The 18,828-nt window shown below is 41.5% G+C and overlaps 1 protein-coding gene across 1 annotated transcript in view; it reads left to right on the plus strand.

Annotated features, from left to right (window-relative positions):
* HDDC3 (HD domain containing 3) overlaps window positions 1-18,828 on the plus strand; it is a 182,503-nt gene that overhangs the window by 27,318 nt on the left and 136,357 nt on the right. The window contains exon 2 of the mRNA XM_044078280.1: window positions 237-292. Coding sequence (XP_043934215.1) covers window positions 237-292 — 56 coding nt within the window. The remainder of the gene's footprint in view (window positions 1-236; window positions 293-18,828) is intronic.

An 18,828-nucleotide genomic window follows, 5' to 3' on the forward strand; every position in this document is an offset into this window, starting at 1 on the left:
GCTGCACTTAATTCTCCTTCTGATTGTTTTATTTGATCACGCAATATAAAGTAAGACTTGGACTTTTGCAACCTGTGTCATAGAAGCTGGATCACTTGATTCTACAGCCATAAGTTTGTCAGTCCTCAAAATGTCTCCGGTCTGCCCAGTCATTTTGCAGACCACAGTATGGGAATATATGCGTGTACAATAGTATGTTCTGCCTAATTTTTTTTTTGTTTGTTTTTTTTAACTAGGGGTTGCCAAGATTTTGTCACATGAAGCTGGAATTACAGATATTACAGTTTTGCAGGTATTTAGGATTTATCTGTTCTCTAATTCACAGCCTGAACTTTAGTTTGCATAATAGCAGCCTGTAAATATGACGTGGTTAATAGCTGATGGGTGCGTAATTGAGTATCTGTTTATTATGCGTTTTATTTAGTTTTAGCAACGGGGAAGAATTGTAGAGTTTTTTAGGGAAGGGTTAGATCAAGTACCAGCTATAGCTAGGAGTTCTGCCCTTAGTGAAAAGCACATGATTTTTGGACAGTGCTAATCCATGACAGAGACCAGAGAATAGTAATATCTTCTGTTATAAGAGTCAATTTAGAGACAGACCGATAAGAATGTTTGGTATGGTACAGATATAAAGCCAGATTCCAAAAGGCCAGAAGGCATCCACCATGAAAGACAGGTTGTGAATAACTTCAAATATTTAATTGTGCCAGCTGCTTATAAAACAGGATAATTTTTGCAAGTATGCCAAACTAAGTAGCAGCATGACCTATCCAGAAATTCAGGGGATTGACAGCTTTCCATGGCAAACTTGAGTAGAAATGTACCTGGCATAATGAAACATCAGTATACAGCACATACCCATAGGTTAATTGTACATTAAAAATATACAACTGTCTGCAGCCACATTGCAGACAAAGCGAAAAATGTGTTATGCCTCTCTGCTGGACCACATAACAGAAGCAGTGTAACGGCTATAATACAAAAATGTGTACTGGGGCCAGACGTGTGGGAAACAGGCTGGAATTCATCGAGCTGCACAAGCCTTGTGCAGCTAAGCTGTACCCCATGGTGACAAAAGAAGATACTGAATATCCAGATTAAAATCCACCAGTACCTCTGAGCAGTTATCTGTGCTTTAGAGTTTCTAAGTGAGCCATGCAGTAAGTATGCAAGTGGTCCTAGCTGTACAGTGAATGTGCTCAAGCTGACACAGTCACGCAGCAAAATATTTATACAGAAGTACATAACAAAATCCAAAGCATAGCCACACTTTACATAGTGCAGTCTCACCAGAACAGAAGATGTAAACACAGACTGCTATATCTCAATATAAAGCAGTGCTTGTTTAGGATTCACATGTTACTGTAGACCCTAACAGGACTGCATCAAGTACAACACATAATTAAGTGGCCATGTATTACTTACAGCTGCAGTGTTACAGCTTCCACATAGGTGCGCACCTCTTGGATACAAGAAAGGGAAGAGGAAATTCTGGAAAGACCAAAAGTAACAGAGTGTCACACAAAGTGACAACATATAGGAGTGTAAAGGAAGGAGGGCAACTGTTTTGTGAGGGATAAGGCTCCCCTTTTCAAAATAAGGAAAGATGGGAAAAGTGAAAGGGAATTGGGTAAATAGGGCAAGAAAATGAGATAAGATGGTGTGTGGGGGGCATTTAGGCAGAGTACAGCACAGACCAATGGAGAAGATGTGCACACACTAGAATAGAGAGACACTGAATGCACAGAGACAAACAATGGGCAGACAAATGCTAAAAAAAACTAAATAAAACTACAAAGAAAATCAAAATTCTAAACACTTCAAAGGCATTAAAAGGACGCAACACAGAGACTGATATTTGAGCGTTTTCATTCTTTTAATACGCAAGAACTTCTTCAGAATGTATATATATTCTCAAAATAGAGTAGAAATAGTAGTAGAAAACTAATAAAACTGAAATAGTCCAATCCAGTAATGGTAATTAATTTGTAAATGAATAGAAAATGACTAGTAACCAATAACAGCATGTGTACGTTACAAGAAAATGAATAATTGAGTTTCAAGCTGATCAAATCAAGTGTGTCATCGAACATATCAGGTAACAAATAGCATGTATTAGTAGAGAGTAAATGAATAAACATTAAGCATATAGATTCAAATGTGCCATCATAAAATACACTTCAAAATAAGATTATCATTCAATCCTGGTGCTGTCTCCACCCCTAGGAGTAGCTGCCAACAAAGTTATTTCACTTCTAATAAAGTAGCGTAATTCTGAAGAAGTTCTTGCATAGTCAGAACACACGAGGAAAGGAGCACACATGGTTTTGGGGTAGGGTGGGGTATGAGTAGCTGAAATGTTGTTTCCCGTTGTGGCCAAGATGGATATTACAAGAATCCATCCTTATATGATGGATTACAGTGGCTTGTGGTATTAGCCACATCCTTCCCTGTCCGTCCATCCTGATGAGTGAATTACACTAGGAGGTTGTCCGTCTAGTCCATGCATCTGTCCGCCACTCTCTTTACCACAGCCTTTGCTACCTACTTGAGTTGCAATTGGGCCCTTTCAGGCAGTGCTGTCTACTAGTGACGAACCAAAACCCCATTCTGGTGAGGGACTCCTAGCCTCATCACCCATATACACCTCAGCAGGGATGGGATACTGTGGAGACACCTATAGGCAAAATCTATCTTCTGGACTAGCAGTGAGGAGATCATATGAGAATGTAATCATATGTGAATCATTATTGACATTGGACTGAAGAATTTAAAACCTGCGTCAGCATTTGTGAGAAGAAAAAACATACTTGGCTGCAAGCCTCTTCTGTGGAAGGCAAGATGACTTGCATCTCACTCTGCTTGTGTTGAAAGAAAAATGGCACGTCAGAGAACCACAGTAACTGTAAGATGACATGAAAGAGCAACCGATACAATCTGCTAAGCATTTCCCATTAGCTGTGTGACAAGCAATAGGTAAGTATGTTTCCCCTGCGTCTGTGTTAAGATATGTAAACTGGCAATAGCATAGGTATACGTGGAAATACTTCATGTAGTCTGCAGTTACTGTGACATGGTACTGCATGACCTCACCCCATAACAAGACTCTGCAGGAACCCACACAAAATGTAGTAGGCATATCACATGCACTGTCACTGCCAGCATCATCTGATATGGAAGGTTCAGGTAATAGTAGATCTAATTCCTATGATGAGCTTGATAAATGCTTTCCAGTAGCAAAACCAGTCTGAAACCTACAACAGGATAAAACAGAAAGCATAAACATTAAAAAAGCAAAATATACTATATTATTCAAAGTCTTCCTGTTTAACCTCTGCTTGCCATGCACTAAACTCCTCATGTTTCATGCACTGCAAGTCATCAGAACAGTGCTTGCACTGCTGCCAGTCATTTTTTAACATTTTTTATTATATTCATGCATTATGCATACATATTTTCTTTTTAATAATGTTCATTTAGTCCAACACTGTGTAAACTGTTCAATTCCTGCCTTCCCTTAAACTTCACTCTTCATCCTCCTGAAAATTATTCTGCATCCGTTCATACAAATTACATTTATTTTAATGTAAGGCCTGTTGCTGAAGACAGGTTGTCAGTAGTATAACGTAAGGCATATTCATGCTGAGGAGCCCGAAGCAGAAGCAGTTCGCACGAGTGCCGGTCTGCCGCTACCTGAGTTTTCGTTTTCCGAATTGAAGTTGCAGTCTTCTAAAGCTAAGTTGGGGATCCTTTTTTTCTTGCTCTAACCGATGCCAGAAAAAGTTAACAACTGTCTCGCTTGTGGAAAGCAAATACCACACCAAGACTTTCATTCTTACTGCATCACTTGCTTAGGCCCAGACCACGATGTCCCCCTCTGTCGATTTTGTGCTTTGTTCAACGCCAGAACTATACGTCGTCGGGCCCTTATTGTAGCTAGATATTTTCACTGTCAGTCCTCGATTTCCGATATGGCTTCGGTAAGTCACCCAACAGCATATCTTCTGAAAAAACATTAAGGATAAAGACAGAGACAGACCACACAGGTCCAAACCTACCGACGACGCTTCCATTAAGCTAATTGTCAGTTCTCTGGTCCTCAGTGAGGTGTTTTTGCAGCCCCTGATGCCTGCTTCTGTGGATTCACAGGCCACTACCGAGACCCTTTCGGAATCTGGTATGCCACAAAACTCTTCATCGACTAAGGATCCTGCGGTTGTCTCTACCTTGGATGGTCCGGAGCCGCTGAGCAGGCACCGGCTTCCGAGGAAGTACTTTGCACTGCCGATTCTTGACACAAACCGACTTCTGTCCCATCTACTGTTCTTTCAAAAACTACCAAGTTTCTAAGGCCCAGGGTACGAACCACACCCAAGAAACCGATGACTCCATCTCAGGCACCTGCTTTCTTGCCTCAGTCTCAAATGCTTAAAATGGCGGAAGACCTTATAATGCTGATCAGGGGAAGCCAAGCTGCCCCTTCCAAAAGAAAAAGAGATTTGTCCCCAGTATTTTTATTTGAACAGGTGTCCGATGACTCTGATGCCTCTGAATATGAAGACATACAACCCCTCTCTGCCTAAGAGGATTCTAATGCAGAGGAATCCATTCCTTCAGCCTCTGCACCAGAGGATTTTTCCTTTGGGGAAACCCTTCATACTTTAAGGGAGCATTTCCACAGAAATGTCAGGACTACCCTCAGTCTAAAAAGAGATTCAGGGAATTCTTAGATCTTCCACAGCACAGACCCTTTGGCCATTCCTTCTGTCCTGGATGTTGTGGATGATGTTTTCATGGTATCTAGTTTGATTCCTGACACCCTCACTCCTGCTCCCAGGAAACCTGACCGGTATTAGAGAGTCCCTGACTCTCAAATTTCTTTTTTAAAATCCTACTGCTGACCCTGAGGTTATCTCCCAAGGGCCTAAAGGAATTAAAGCAACTTCTGCTAAGAATCCCACCCCTCAGATAGGGATTCCCGAGCATTAGACAGATGGGGTAAAAAAGTATACACCTCTACTGCTCTTGCTATTAGAGCACTAAATTGTCAGTTCCATATGCTAAATTTTCATCAGCATACCATGGAACTCGTCAAACAAAAAATATATTTTCCTGCTTGTGCAGAAAATAGAGTTACAAGTGTTAATACAGTCTGCAAATGAAGTAACTAAGCACACCTTACTCTGTGGTTTTGATGCCCTAGATGCATCTTGCAGGGCAGCAGACACCAGTTCTGTCCTTAGAAGGCATGCTTGGCTTAAGGAGCAGCCCTTGTCAAATCTAAACTGTTGGATGCACCCTTGCACAAAGACAACTTATTTGGCACCAAGGCAGACGAGGTCTTAAAAAAGATGGAAGAAAAAGCTAACTCTATGCAGACAGTTAAGGATTTCCTGCAGGTCCAGCCACCCAGGTTCAGTAGGCATTGCCCCTTCAAGCACTGGTCCTTTTCTGCCCGCTCCAGGTCAGTTCAGTGTAGACCCTGGGGAAGCAGATCCCCCCAGACAACAGCCACAGGGAATGCAGAGATCAGTGTAATGGAGTACCTCCACTTCTAAACCAGGGAGTGCAAAGCCACTCCCTCATGGTAAGAACTCACAATGACTCTACACTTCCATCTCCTCCCTCTGCCCACCTGCACTTACCCCTGGGAGGAAAATCCTTCCAGCAAGCACCTTGGTCACCATTACCAATGACCGCTGGGTCTTCATCATAGTGTCCCAGGGATACAAATTTTCTTTCCACACTCTACCAACCCCAAAAGGGTTCCCAGATCTTCCCCCAAACCATAGGCAGAGGCCAAAAAGCAAGTCTTTTCCCTGGCCTCGATGAGGGCAATAGAGCACGTTCCTGCAGAACAGATAGGCCAAGGTTTCTACTCCAGGCTCTTCCTGGTACCCAGAAAAGAGGGCACCTGGCACCCCATCCTCCTATCTATCCATTCTAAACACCTTCCTGGTGATATCAAAATTCAAAATGCTCACCCTGCAGCAACTACTACCTATGCTCTCCAAGGATGCTTGGCTAGCCACCCTAGACCTAAAAGAGGCCTACCTACACATCCCAATCAGGGAATCATGCAGGAAATATCTACATTTCGGGGCAGGATCACTGGACTTTCAGTTCTCTGCGCTTCCCTTTGGCTTATCTACTTCTCCCAGAGTTTTCACAAAATGTTTGGCTCCCGCCATTGCTTTTTGCAGGCAAAGAAATATTCAAATTTACCCATACTTAAACGCCTGCCTAATTCAGGCAGATGGTCAGGAAAAGCTGCTCAAGTACCTGGCCTTTGTAAAGGACCTACTGACCTCCCTAGGGTACACTATCAATGAAAAGAAATCCAAACTAATACCCACCCAAAAAATTATATTTCTAGGAGCAAGCCTGGACATAACATCCCAGATGGCATTCCTTACACTAGAAAATCAAACTTACCTGACATTCTATTTCTCTCAACTAGCCACCAGACCCCAGTTATCTGCAAGGAAAATCCTGGAAGCTCTGGGGTTCATGGCTTCTTGCATTCTACTCATTCCATATGCCAGACTGCATATGAGGAAACTTCAATGGTACGTAAAAAGCCTTTGGTGTCAACACTCTCAAGACCTGGAAACTCTTATACCAATGATACCTTGTCTAAGGAAAGATTTTCTTTGGTGGGCAGCAGCATGCTACCACAACAAGGGACTACCCTTCTCACAACTCCACGCCGCCCAGACCCTCACCACAGACTCATCAGACTATGCCTGGGGTGCACACCTGGACGGCAAGTGCTTACAGGGCCAATGGAGCCCACATCAAGTACATCTGCACATCAGCCAAAAAGAGATGTTAGCTGTCCAGCACACATTGACATCTTTCAGACCCCTTCTCTCCCCAGGGGCTCTCCTGATCAAAACAGACAACACCACTGTGATGTGGTATATCAACAAGCAGGGAGGGACTCACTCCTATCCTCTGTGCAGGCTCACCATGACCCTTTGGCACACAGCCTCAGCCATGCAACTACACCTGTTAGCACAATTCCTGCCAGGCTCTCTAAACTCTGTGGCAGACAACTTAAGCAGAAATCCTCTGGACCCACACAAGTGTCAGGTAGACCAAAGAACCTTCACCCTTATAACTCAGAAATGGGGCACCCCAAAGGTCGACCTCTTTGATTCCCACTCCAACCATCAGCTCAGCAAGTTCTGAACCAGGGAGCCGCACTGCAGGGCCTGGAAAGTGGATGCTTTATCCTTCCAGTGGGTCAACCTCTCGGTCTATGCATTTCCCCCACTACCTCTCATTACCAGTGTACTTGTCAAAATAAGGGAGGAAAAGCCAAGGACAATCCTGATTTCCCCAGACTGGCCACGCCAGCACTGATGCCCACTGCTGCGCATCCTGTCACCTCTGTCACTATGGCATCTCCCTCAGATCCCAACACTCCTGACCCAGAGGAAAGGAGCATTCATGCATCCCCAATTGCAGACCCTCAATTTGGCAGCCTGGCTTATTCCCTGACCACTGTACAAGCTGCCAATCTCAGTAAACAGCTTCTAGATGTTGTACATGAGGCCAGACGCCCTAGCACTAGAAAGTCTTATGCTGACAAATAGAAAAGGTTCTGCACCTGGATCCAGGCTAAGGGAGCCGATACGGCACAGCCCTCCCTATCTCTCATCCTGCATTACCTAGCTGACCTACTACACAATGGTCTATCCTTTTTCCTCTATTAAAATTCATGCCTCTTCTCATTTCAGCACTGAGCAACCTCTTTTCTCACACCCTCTCATCAAACAGTTCCTAAGAGGGGCTAGCAACTTGAGGCCACCCAGAAGAGCACCCACCTCAGCTTGGGACCTAAACTTTGTGTTGGAAAAGCTCACCCTGCCCCCCTTTGTACCAGCAGCTTCAGCAGAGTTAAAGTTTCTCTCATGGAAGACAGCCTTGCTTCTGCCCATCACTTCAGCAAGAAGAGTGTCTGAGCTACAAGCACTAATGGCTGTAGACCCCTTCATCATTTTCCATGCTGACAGGACCTCCCTCAGGACTAACCAAGTGGTGTTCTGATCAGGACTAACCAAGTGGTGTCCAGTGTGGCTCTCAACCAATCCATTCATTTGCCCACCTTTTTCCCTAACCCACAAAACAAGGGTGAATGATACTGCACTCTCTCAAGATGTGCACAGACAGCTCAGATTCTATCTAGACAGGACTAAATCATTTAAAAAGACTGATCAGTTGTTAGTCAGCTTTGCTGCAGGAGCAGAGGGAAAAGCCATATCCAAACAAACCATTTCCAAATGGATAGCACACTGTATCCATTTCTGCTACAAGCAACATGGGAAACCTCCCCCTAAGGGGGTCAGGACACACTCTATCAGAGCAACCTCCACCTCTGCAGTATTCCTCAGAGGGTTCCCTACCAGGGACATCCTGGAGGTTGCAACATGGACATCTGTTCATACCTTCACCAAGCATTACCACCTGCCTATCTTCTCCAAATCCAGGGTAGGCTTTGCCACTGCAGTCTTCCAGGGCATCCTAGCCAGCCCCCAGTCATCTTGACTGCCCCCACCCTTTTCTTCAGCTTTGGGAATCAACCCAAATGTGAATGACTGCAACAGTGAACCACGAAGAACATATTACATTTGTGTACACTTACTATAAATGTAGATGGTCAAGTATATTCACTGTTGCAGTCCTGGTTTCTCTCTCTCTCTCTCTCTCTCTCTCTCTTTCTCTCTCTCTTAGTGATTCAAAGACATTCATGCGTTCTAACCTAATCCAGCTATGTTCTGTGCAAATAGCTACAAACTTGTATAGTTTTGGAGTCTTGTTGCCATTCTCTGGGGTGTCTTTTCACAGATTTGAAAAGCTGTACTGCCTATTTGGCCATCATTATTTGGATCACAATAAATCATTTCAAAACTTTTCCCACCTTTAATGTGACCTATAACCAGTAAAATTCAATTGAAAAACAAACAAGTCTGTTAGGGGAAAAATGCAAAAAATAAAAAAAACATATAATAACTGGTTGCACAAGTGTGCACACCCTTAAACTAATACTTTGTTGAAGCACCTTTTGATTTAATTACAGCATTCAGCCTTAATAGGTTGGTACTAGGCTATCGACCCTAGGGCCTATACAAGCCGAGCCATAACAATTCCCTGGCTATTTCTTCCCACAATATTTACTTCCCTGGACCCCGGTCTAGCAGGGCGACTGACGTGATCTCTGGGGTGAATTTCCTATCTCCCATCCAATCTCAAGATTCCTTTTGAAGAGGGCCAAAGAGGCGCTCTGCTTGACCTGTATGGGCAGTCTATTCCAGAGTGTGGGGAGTCTCTGGGCCAGGAATATATCCCTCCAGCATGTTTTGTCCATTGTGATGACAAGGTTTAGATCCCTGGAGCATGTGGATCTGAGGGATTGGGATTTCTTTAAGTGTAGCATGTCCAACAGCTCTGGGTTTGACATGGCCTTGTATGTTAAGCAGAGATCGCCTCTGAGTAGATGATATGCGACAGAGTATAGCTGGAGTTTTTTTAGACGGTCAGCATAGGGCATCTGCTTTAGGTCTGTGATTCTTTTAGTGAGGTATTTCTGGGGCCTTTCCAGTTGTTGCAGATGTCTTGAGAGGTACATACCAAATCGGGTGTTGTATTCTATAATGGGTCCAATGAGGGATGAGTACAGTGGGACAATGACCTCCTTTTTTCTGGATGAAAAGCCCTTAGTGATGAGCCTTCTTGGATAGGAATAGGAGTCTATCAACATGGCACATCCTGACTTGGCAATATTTGCCCACTCTTCCTTGCAAAAGTGCTCCAAATCTGTCAGATTGCGAGAGCATCTCTTGTGGACAGCCCTCGTCAGGTCACCCCACATATTTTCTACTGGATTTAGGTCTGGGCTCTAGCCAGGCCATTCCAAAACTTTAATTTTCTTCTGGTGAAGCCATTCTTTTCTTAATTTGAATGTATTCTTAGGGTCATTTTCATGTTGAAAGGTGAAATTCCTCTTCATCTTCATCTTTCTAGCAGATGCCTGAAGGTTTGAGGCCAAAAGTGACTGGTATTTGGAACTGTTCATAATTCCTTCCACCCTGACTAAAGCCCCAGTTCCAGCTGAAGGAGAGCAACCCCAAAGCATGATACTGCCACCACCATTCTTCACTGTGGGGATGGTGTTCTTTTGGTGATGCGAACTGTTGTTTTTGCGCCAAATGTATCTTTTGGGATTATAGCCAAAATGTTCAGCCTTGGTCCCATTAGACCATAACACATTTTCCCACTTGCTTTTGGTAGACGTGATGTACTGTTTTGCAAATTTTAGCCAGGCCTGGATGTTTTTCTGTGTAAGAAAAGGCTTCCGTCTTGCAACCCTACCCCATAGCCGAGACAACTGGAGAATATGGGAGGTTATTGTCACATGTTGTACACAACCAGTCATCATCTCATCTTCTTTCGGCTGTTCCTGTTAGGGGTCGCCACAGCGGATTATCTGTTTCCATTTCTTCCTGTCCTCTGCATCATGCTGTTTCACACCAACCGCTTGCATGTCCTCTCTCACCACATCCATAAACCTTATCTTAGGCTTTCCTCTTTCCCTCTCACCTGGCAGCTCCAGCCTTAGCATCCTTTTCCCAATATACCCAGCATCCCTCCTCAGCACATGTTCAAACCAATGCAATCTCGCCTTTCTTGCTTTGTCTCCAAACTGTCCAACCTGAGCTGAGCCTGTAATATACTGATTCCTAATCCTGTCCATCCTAGTCACACCAAGTGCAAATCTTAACATCTTTAACTCTGCCACATCCAGCTCTGACTCCTGCCTTTTTGTCAATGCCACCGTCTCCAACCCATATAACATAGCTGGTCTCACTACTCTCTTGTAGACCTTCCCTTTCACTCTTACTGGTACCCATCTGTCACAAATCACTCCTGACACTTCTCCACCCATTCCACCCTGCCTGTACTCTCTTCTTCACCTCTCTTCCACACTCACAGTTACTCTGAACTGTTGATCCCAAGTACTTAAACTCATCCACATTTACCAACTCTACTCCCTGCATCCTCACCATTCCTCTACCCTCCCTCTCATTTACACACATATATATTCTCTTTTAGCCCTGCTGACCTTCATTCCTCTCCTCTCTAAAGCACATCTCCACCTCTCCAGGGTCTCCTCAACCTGGTCCCTACTCTCACTACATATCACAATGTCATCTGCAAACATCATAGTCCACGGAGCCTCCTATCTGATCTCATCTGTCAACCTGTCCATCACCACTGCAAATAAGAAAGGGCTCAGAGCTGATCCTTGATGTAATCCCACCTCCACCTTAAACGGATCTGTCACTTTCATCACAGTCCTCACCAGTGTCACACTACCCTCGTACATATCCTGTACCACTCTTACATACTTCTCTGCCACTCCCGACTTCCACATACAGTACCACAACTCCTCTCTAGGCACCCTGTCATATGCTTTTTCTAAGTCCACAAAGACACAATGCAACTCCTTCTGACCTTCTCTTTATTTCTCCAACAACACTCTCAGAGCAAACATTGCATCTGTAGTGCTCTTTCCTGGCATGAAACCATACTGCTGATCACTAATCATCATCTCCCTTCTTAACCTAGCTTCCACTACTCTTTCCCATAACTTCAAGCTGTGACTGATCAATTTTATCCCTCTGTAGTTACTGCAGCTCTGCACATCACCCTTATTCTTAAAGATAGGTACCAAAACACTTTTTCTCCACTCCTCAGGCATCCTTTGACTTTCCAAAATTTCATTAAATAATCTGGTTAAAAATTCCACTGCCATTTCTCCTAAGCACCTCCATGCTTCCACTGGTATGTCATCTGGGCCAACAGCCTTTCCATTCTTCATCCTCTTCATAGCTGTCCTTACTTCCTCCTTGCTAATCTGTTTCACTTCTGATTCACTATCCCCACATCATCCAACCTTCTCTCTCTCTCTCATTCCCTTCATTCATCAGCCCTTCAAAGTACTCTTTCCATCTACTCAACACACTCTCCTCGCTATCCTTTATCACCCTTACCTGCTGCACATCTTTCCCAGCTCTGTCCCACTGTCTAGCCAATTGGTACAGGTCCTTTTCTCCCTCTTTAGTGTCCAATCTCTCATACAACTCTCCATATGCCTTATCCTTAGCCTCCGCCACCTCTCTCTTTGCCATGCGCCTCATCTCCTTATTCTCATGTCTACTTTCTTCATCTCTTTGACAATCCCACTTCTTCTTCACCAGCCTCTTCCTCTGTATACTCTACTGTACTTCCTCATTCCACCACCAGGTCTCCTTGTCCTCCTTCCTCTGTCCAGATGTCACACCAAGCACCTTTCCAGCAGTCTCCCTTACTAGCTCTGCTGTAGTTACCCAGCTATTCGGTAACTCTTCACTGCCTCCCAGTGCCTGTCTTAACTCTTCTCTGAACTCCACCTCACAATCACCCTTTTTTAACTTCCACCATTTAATCCTTGGCACTGCTTTCACACTCCTCCTCTTCTTGATCACCAACGTCATCCTGCAGACCACCATTCTATGCTGCTTAACTACACTTTCCCCTGTCACCACTTTACAGTCTCCAATCTCCTTCAGACTGGCCCTCCTACATAGGATATAATCCACCTGTGTGCATCTTCCTCCACTCTTGTACGTCACCCTATGCTCCTCCCTCTTCTTAAAATACGTATTCACCACATCCATCCTTTTCGCAAAATCCACAATCATCTGACCTTCTGCATTCCTCGCCTTTACACCATACCTACCCATCACTTCCTCATCCCCTCTGTTCACTTCACCAACATGCCCATTGAAGTCCGTTCCAATCACTACACAACCAGTACTTGGCAGAAATTCCTGTAGCTCCTTCAGTGTTGCTGTAGGTCTCTTGGCAGCCTCCCTGACCAGTTTTCGCAGTGTCTTTTCATCAGTTTTGGAGGGACATCCAGTTCTTTGCAATGTCACTGTTGTCCCATATTTTCTCCACTTTTTGATGACTGTCTTCACTGTGTTCCATGATATATCCAATACCATGAAATTTTTTTTGTACCCTTCTCCTGACTGGTACCTTTCACCAATGAGATCCCTTTGATGCTTTGTAAGCTCTCTGCGAACCATGGCTTTTGTTGTAGCAGGCAACTGAGTAAATGTCAGGAAAATCCTACTAGGACCGCTGAACTTTATTTGGGGTTAATCAGACTCCCTTTAATTGATGGCGGGTGTGTATCCAAGAAGACTGAATGTTGTAATTAAATCAAAAGGTGCTTCAACAAAGTATTAGTTTAAGGGTGTACACACTTATGCAACCAGCTTATTGTATGTTTTTTATTTTTTATATTTTTTCCCCTAACAGATTTGTTTGTTTTTCAATTGAATTGTACAGGTTATAGGACACATTAAAGGTGGGAAAAGTTTTGAAATGATTTATTGTGGTCTCATTTTTTTTATATCACAAAAACCTGGCATTTTAACAGGGGTGTGTAAACTTTTTATATCCACTGTATTTCTTTTCCAGTAAGTGACTCAGATGCATGATATGGATTTTTGATTACTTAAATGGACATTAGTGACATTTGAAATGTGCCACATACTGCTTGTTTTTTTTTTAACCTTTATTGAATTATCACTTGTGATATAGGCTAACTTACGTTTATAGAAAAGTAATCAAATTATAATAGGTTCACATTTACAAACATATATCAGATACATTGTCCTAAACAATATAATCAATGCAACATTGCATACATTTTCAGTTTCTGGCTTCTCTTAAACCTCATTCCTCCTCTAAAACATTTTCTGCATGTATTGTTCCCACAATTTCCATTTTTTCTATGTAATTTGATCGTACTTCCTGTTCTTTTATCTCTGTTTCAGTATTCACTACTTCAAATATGATTTGTTTAGACTGTGATTTCTATTTTCTAGTTATTGCTTTTTTGACAGCCACCAGAATTAAACTTGACAAGGCCTTACTTTTGTCTAGGCAATTCAGGTCCTGTAGCCCAGCTCAAAAAAAAAATCTTACCTTTCCCCTCTGTAAGTTTGTGTTCCTCTGTAAGTTTGTGTTCCCAATCAAGCCCCCTTTTGCCTATTCTGTGTACCCCTAATTGCAGTCTTCCCTGTCGGCAGAATCTCCCTTGTTGGCTTAGTTCTCAGTATGCTTTCTGTTACTTTATGAATATAATATTGTGTATTACTATTATTCTCCTTAAGGATCTGCATCCAAAATCCTGCTTTCTTTATTTCTTGAATTTTCCCCATGCTTCATCATTATCCTCATCACCCCTTGCCACTTTGAATTGTAGCTTTCTGCTTGTGTTATGAATAAGAGCCTTAACTATGTAGCTGTAAAATATCCCTTTAAGTCAGGTGATCCTAAACCTCCTTGTTCTATTGGAAGAATCAACTTATCCCACTTGATTATTGCACTCTTCCCCTCCCAGATAAAATCCTTTGATTCCTCCTTATTAATTACTATCCACAACTTCTCCTCTGGTTGATAAAAGTATGCTTGAACTGTGTATAAAGCTGAAGGGATTAAACATTTTTACTGCTTATGTCTTGCTGTCCATAACTTCCAGTTTCTTAGTTTTTGTATCATCTTTCATTTCTTCCCACATATCCTTAGCTGCCATAACAGTGTCCTTTGCAACCCACGCTCACAAATACTTCATTTTGTCATGTTCCCATAAATATGGGTATTGCTGAACCAGTTCATGTGAGGGTACACAGTGCACAGCTATAGCCTTTATTTTATCTTCATTGATTTTATATCTCAAAAAAAAATCCGGAACTGTCTCAGAATATTCCACAATACTGAAATGTCATTTTCTGGTTTTATGAGGTACAAAATAACATCATCTGCAAATAAAGCCTACTTTTCACAAATTCCATATTGGTTATATCATTGAATTTCTGAGTCCCTTATTTTCTTTGCAGATGGTTCTAAATATAATGCAAATAACAAATGGGGAAGAGGACACTCTTGCCTGGTTCCTCTGTACAGACGCACCTTATCGGAGAGGAACTGTCCCAGTTTTTTTTATATCTGATTCCTCATATACCCCCCCTAATTAACCTTACTGTTGTAGCAGGAAATGCAAATGCTTCCATTGCCTTACTCATAAAATCCCACCTTACTCTCTTGAATGCTTTCTCTGCATCAAGACCCACCAACAAAGCAGTATTTTCTTACATTATGCTTCCCTCTGGATCATCATTGCTCTATTAAAGTTGTCAAAAGTTTGCCCCCCCCCCCCAGAAAACTAATAGAGCCATATGTGTCAGTTTTGGCAACACCTTTGCCATTCTTCTAGCCATTGTAGACATAAACAGTTTATAATTGTAGTTTAAAATTAAAATGGGTCTGTGTGAAGCTGGATCTGATGGATCTTTACCATCTTTAGATATTATAGCCGCCTCAACTTTTTCCAGTATGCTAGTGCTTCCACTCCTTTTAAAATTTTGTTAAACAAAACCTTCTAGATACTTATCACTTTCTTCCCTCCTAGCTTCTATACTTCCACCAGAATACCATCTATTTCTGGGAGACTTTAATGCAGACTGGTTATACATTACCATTTTTATCTCATTTCATCCTGTCTTAAATGTTAATTGTTGAGCCTCATCTACCTCTAACCTTAGCAAGTTTAAGACTTCCATAAATATTTCTATTTGTGCTTTTTCTTGATTTCCCCACTTCTCTGCTTTATATAAATTTAATAACATTTCCAAAATGTCTGTAATACCTCTACAGGATCGCTGGTAATTTTTCTTGTTATAGGCTCCCTAAGTTTGGCAACAACCCTTTCTACTTTCTGTTGCCTAAATCTTTGTGCCCAAACTTTTTGTGTTCTGGAGTTATTATCAAAAACCAGTTACTTAACAGTAATCTTTCATCTCATGCATATTATCCAGATACTGCCTTTAGCACTCTGCAGTTTTGTGAGATTTCCCTTATTCTGTAATACTTTTTAACATTTGTCAGCCCCTCTAAATAATTCTTAATTCTTATTACTTCTTAACCATAGGTCTTTTTCTTTTATTTCTACCCTGTTTTTAAACTCCACTTTCATTGTATCCACTTATTAGCTATAACGTCTGGAATACTTTCTATCTTCTCTAATAACACCCAGATAATTTCCACAATCCATTCCTTACATTTTTCTCTTTTTGACAGGTGGGTGGGGAAGTGTCACTGTCTCATCTTTACTTTTATTACCCTGCATTTTTATCTTAATTATTGGCACGTGATCTGAAATGGTCATTGGATGTGTGTCAAAGTTCTCAATTAAATGCACATGCTCCTGTGAAACATAATTTCTGTCTAGTCTAGCCCATTATTGTACTTTTGGGTGTAATGTAAATTATCTTCAGGTTCCTATTGCTGAATCTACATCTTCCATACCAAATATTTTCCTAAATTTCTTCATAAATCTACCCTCTTTCCCTTCTAGTCTACCCTAAAACATTCTCATTGTTGCCAATCAAATTCTAGTCCCCACCTATAAGTAATATTCCATGTCTGTTCTTTGTTATCTTTATTCCCTTCCCAGAAGTGAAAAACAATTTGCATGCTTTCAGAAAACATTACATTTCAGCCTTGAAGAAACAGTGCTTTGGCTTTTTTATTGCCCTATAATCAGCATGTCTCCATGGAAATGCGAGAGAAAAAATGTAGTTCTCAGCTGCAGGCTTCTAAAGACAAGCTGAAACATTTATTTCTAAAGGAAAATATTTTCATTATATTCAGTGTTCTCTTGTGTATTTGTTTCCACTTAAAACTTATTAGGTTAAGCAAAGGGTCTTAATCCCAACATTCACCCATGTAAAAGTAAGAAAATTTATCAGCTCTACATATATCATGATCTTTGTACTTTTGCACCCCATCCTCCACCTTGACAACCCAAGATTACAGCCTGTTAACTTACTGCTTTTGTCAAGCCTTTTTTTCTTTTTGCATTGTAATGCCTACATTTCTTAATACTAAAAAAGAAGAAAAAAAAGGCATACGTTTCACTTTAGTATCTTTATCATATACTAGTACAAGTAGAAATACTTTACTATAAAACCTGCAATTTATATCATGAAAAGTTTCATAGAAATACTTTTAAGAACAGAAGTTATTTTACTTGGTTACCTTTGTCCTTCATCTTTCCCTCCCCTCAGTTTCCTTCCAAAAATTAATGACATGAAGTGAGGTAAATGCCTTTCGGTTCACCAAAAACTTTAACAAAGTCAACAAAAGTCCACTTTTTCCATTTTTTCTTATACAGCCCTAGTTCACAAATATGATTGCTTTGTAGTCTGCGTAGTCTGACATTTATTCACTAGTTTCAGTGTTGCTGGTCTTCTTCCTGTTCATCTACATCTCCCAACTCCAGTTCAGTTCCAGAGTACTCACGATTTTTCTAGTCAACTCCTGTGCTTTTGTCTGTCTCTCAAGCATTTTCCTTTGGAACAACGGAAAAGGTTTCACTGGCAAAGTCTCTCATTATCAGAAGAACGAGTAGCAGAGTCCTCTTCTGCTTCGTGGCTGGTTTTTTTTTTGTTTGTTTTTTTTAGTTAAGCATACTTTTGTATATCCTACTTAGCTTGTTCTGCATCAAAAACTGACTTTGATCCTCCAAGAAAGAATATTCTGAAGACAGCCGGATATAGCAGCTTGAATCTCACACCTGTCTCTTGATGTTCTCTGATTGCTAGAATATTTTTTTCTGTTCTGCCTAGTGTACAGTGAATAGTCATTTTCCACAAACACTCTGCTGTCTCCAGTTTTAATACTTGCCCATTTGCTACAATCTTGTCAGGATCAATTCTTCTTACTGGTAGGGTTTTTTTGTCTTTACAAATACAGGTTGTGACTGCTTTCTCACAGATTTGGAGCATGCACATGGTGTGCCTTTTCAATTAACAGTTCTGGCTGTGGAATACCAGTCCAGCTGCTTATTTAAGCCGTCATAAAATTAATACAGTCTGTTCCTTTTAGTTTCTGTGGTACAGCAGCAAATCTCAGATTTTCCCTATGTGCTCTGTTGTGTAATTCTGCTATTCTTTTAAATCTCTTCTTGAGCAGTCTCATACTCAGCCAGCCCTTTGTTCATTTCGACCTCTGATTTTGGCAGTTTTATCAGTTCATCTGAATAGCTCTTTAAAACTTCTTCCCTTTTCCAACCTTTTGCTATATTTTTAATCGGCTATGAGGACATTTGATTTATTTTTTCCTCTAGATTACTGGAAGCCATGTCTTGCACCAAAACTAGAGCTTGAACTGCAATAATTAGTAGTGCGTATAAAGTATTGCATGATAACTTTAAGAATCAATCAGAGGACGTTAGAAAGGATTGAGAAGAGAGATTGGATAGTCAATTCACAAAGAAACAATGGGGGATATGTGTATGTCTCCCAAATATGCAATAAAGTGTAGAAGATTTAGGATCTTTGGAAGTGTTTACATAGGTATTTTTATACTCCAAATAGACTCCAAATAATTTTTCCTGAGGGAGACAGCAAATGTGGGAGGTGTGATTGAGAAGAAACCGGTAATTGGGAACATGTTTTCTGGAAGTGTAATAAGTTGGCAGACTTTAAAAATTTATTGTAGACTAATCTGTCAGAGATACTGGGTGAGCAAATTGGTGTAACTAAGGAAATGATTTTTTGAGCAATGATATAGAATCAGAATTGCCTAGACATATTATGGCCTTGCTGAGTCGAGTTATGGTGGCTGCCAAAAAAGCAATTACTAGAAAATAGAAATCAAAATCTAAATCAACTTTACTAGAAGTAGTGAATATAGTAACGGAGA

Source organism: Protopterus annectens, chromosome 7.part0, assembly GCF_019279795.1.
Source record: "Protopterus annectens isolate FY-2018-M chromosome 7.part0, PAN1.0, whole genome shotgun sequence".
Lineage (NCBI taxonomy): Eukaryota > Metazoa > Chordata > Ceratodontiformes > Protopteridae > Protopterus > Protopterus annectens.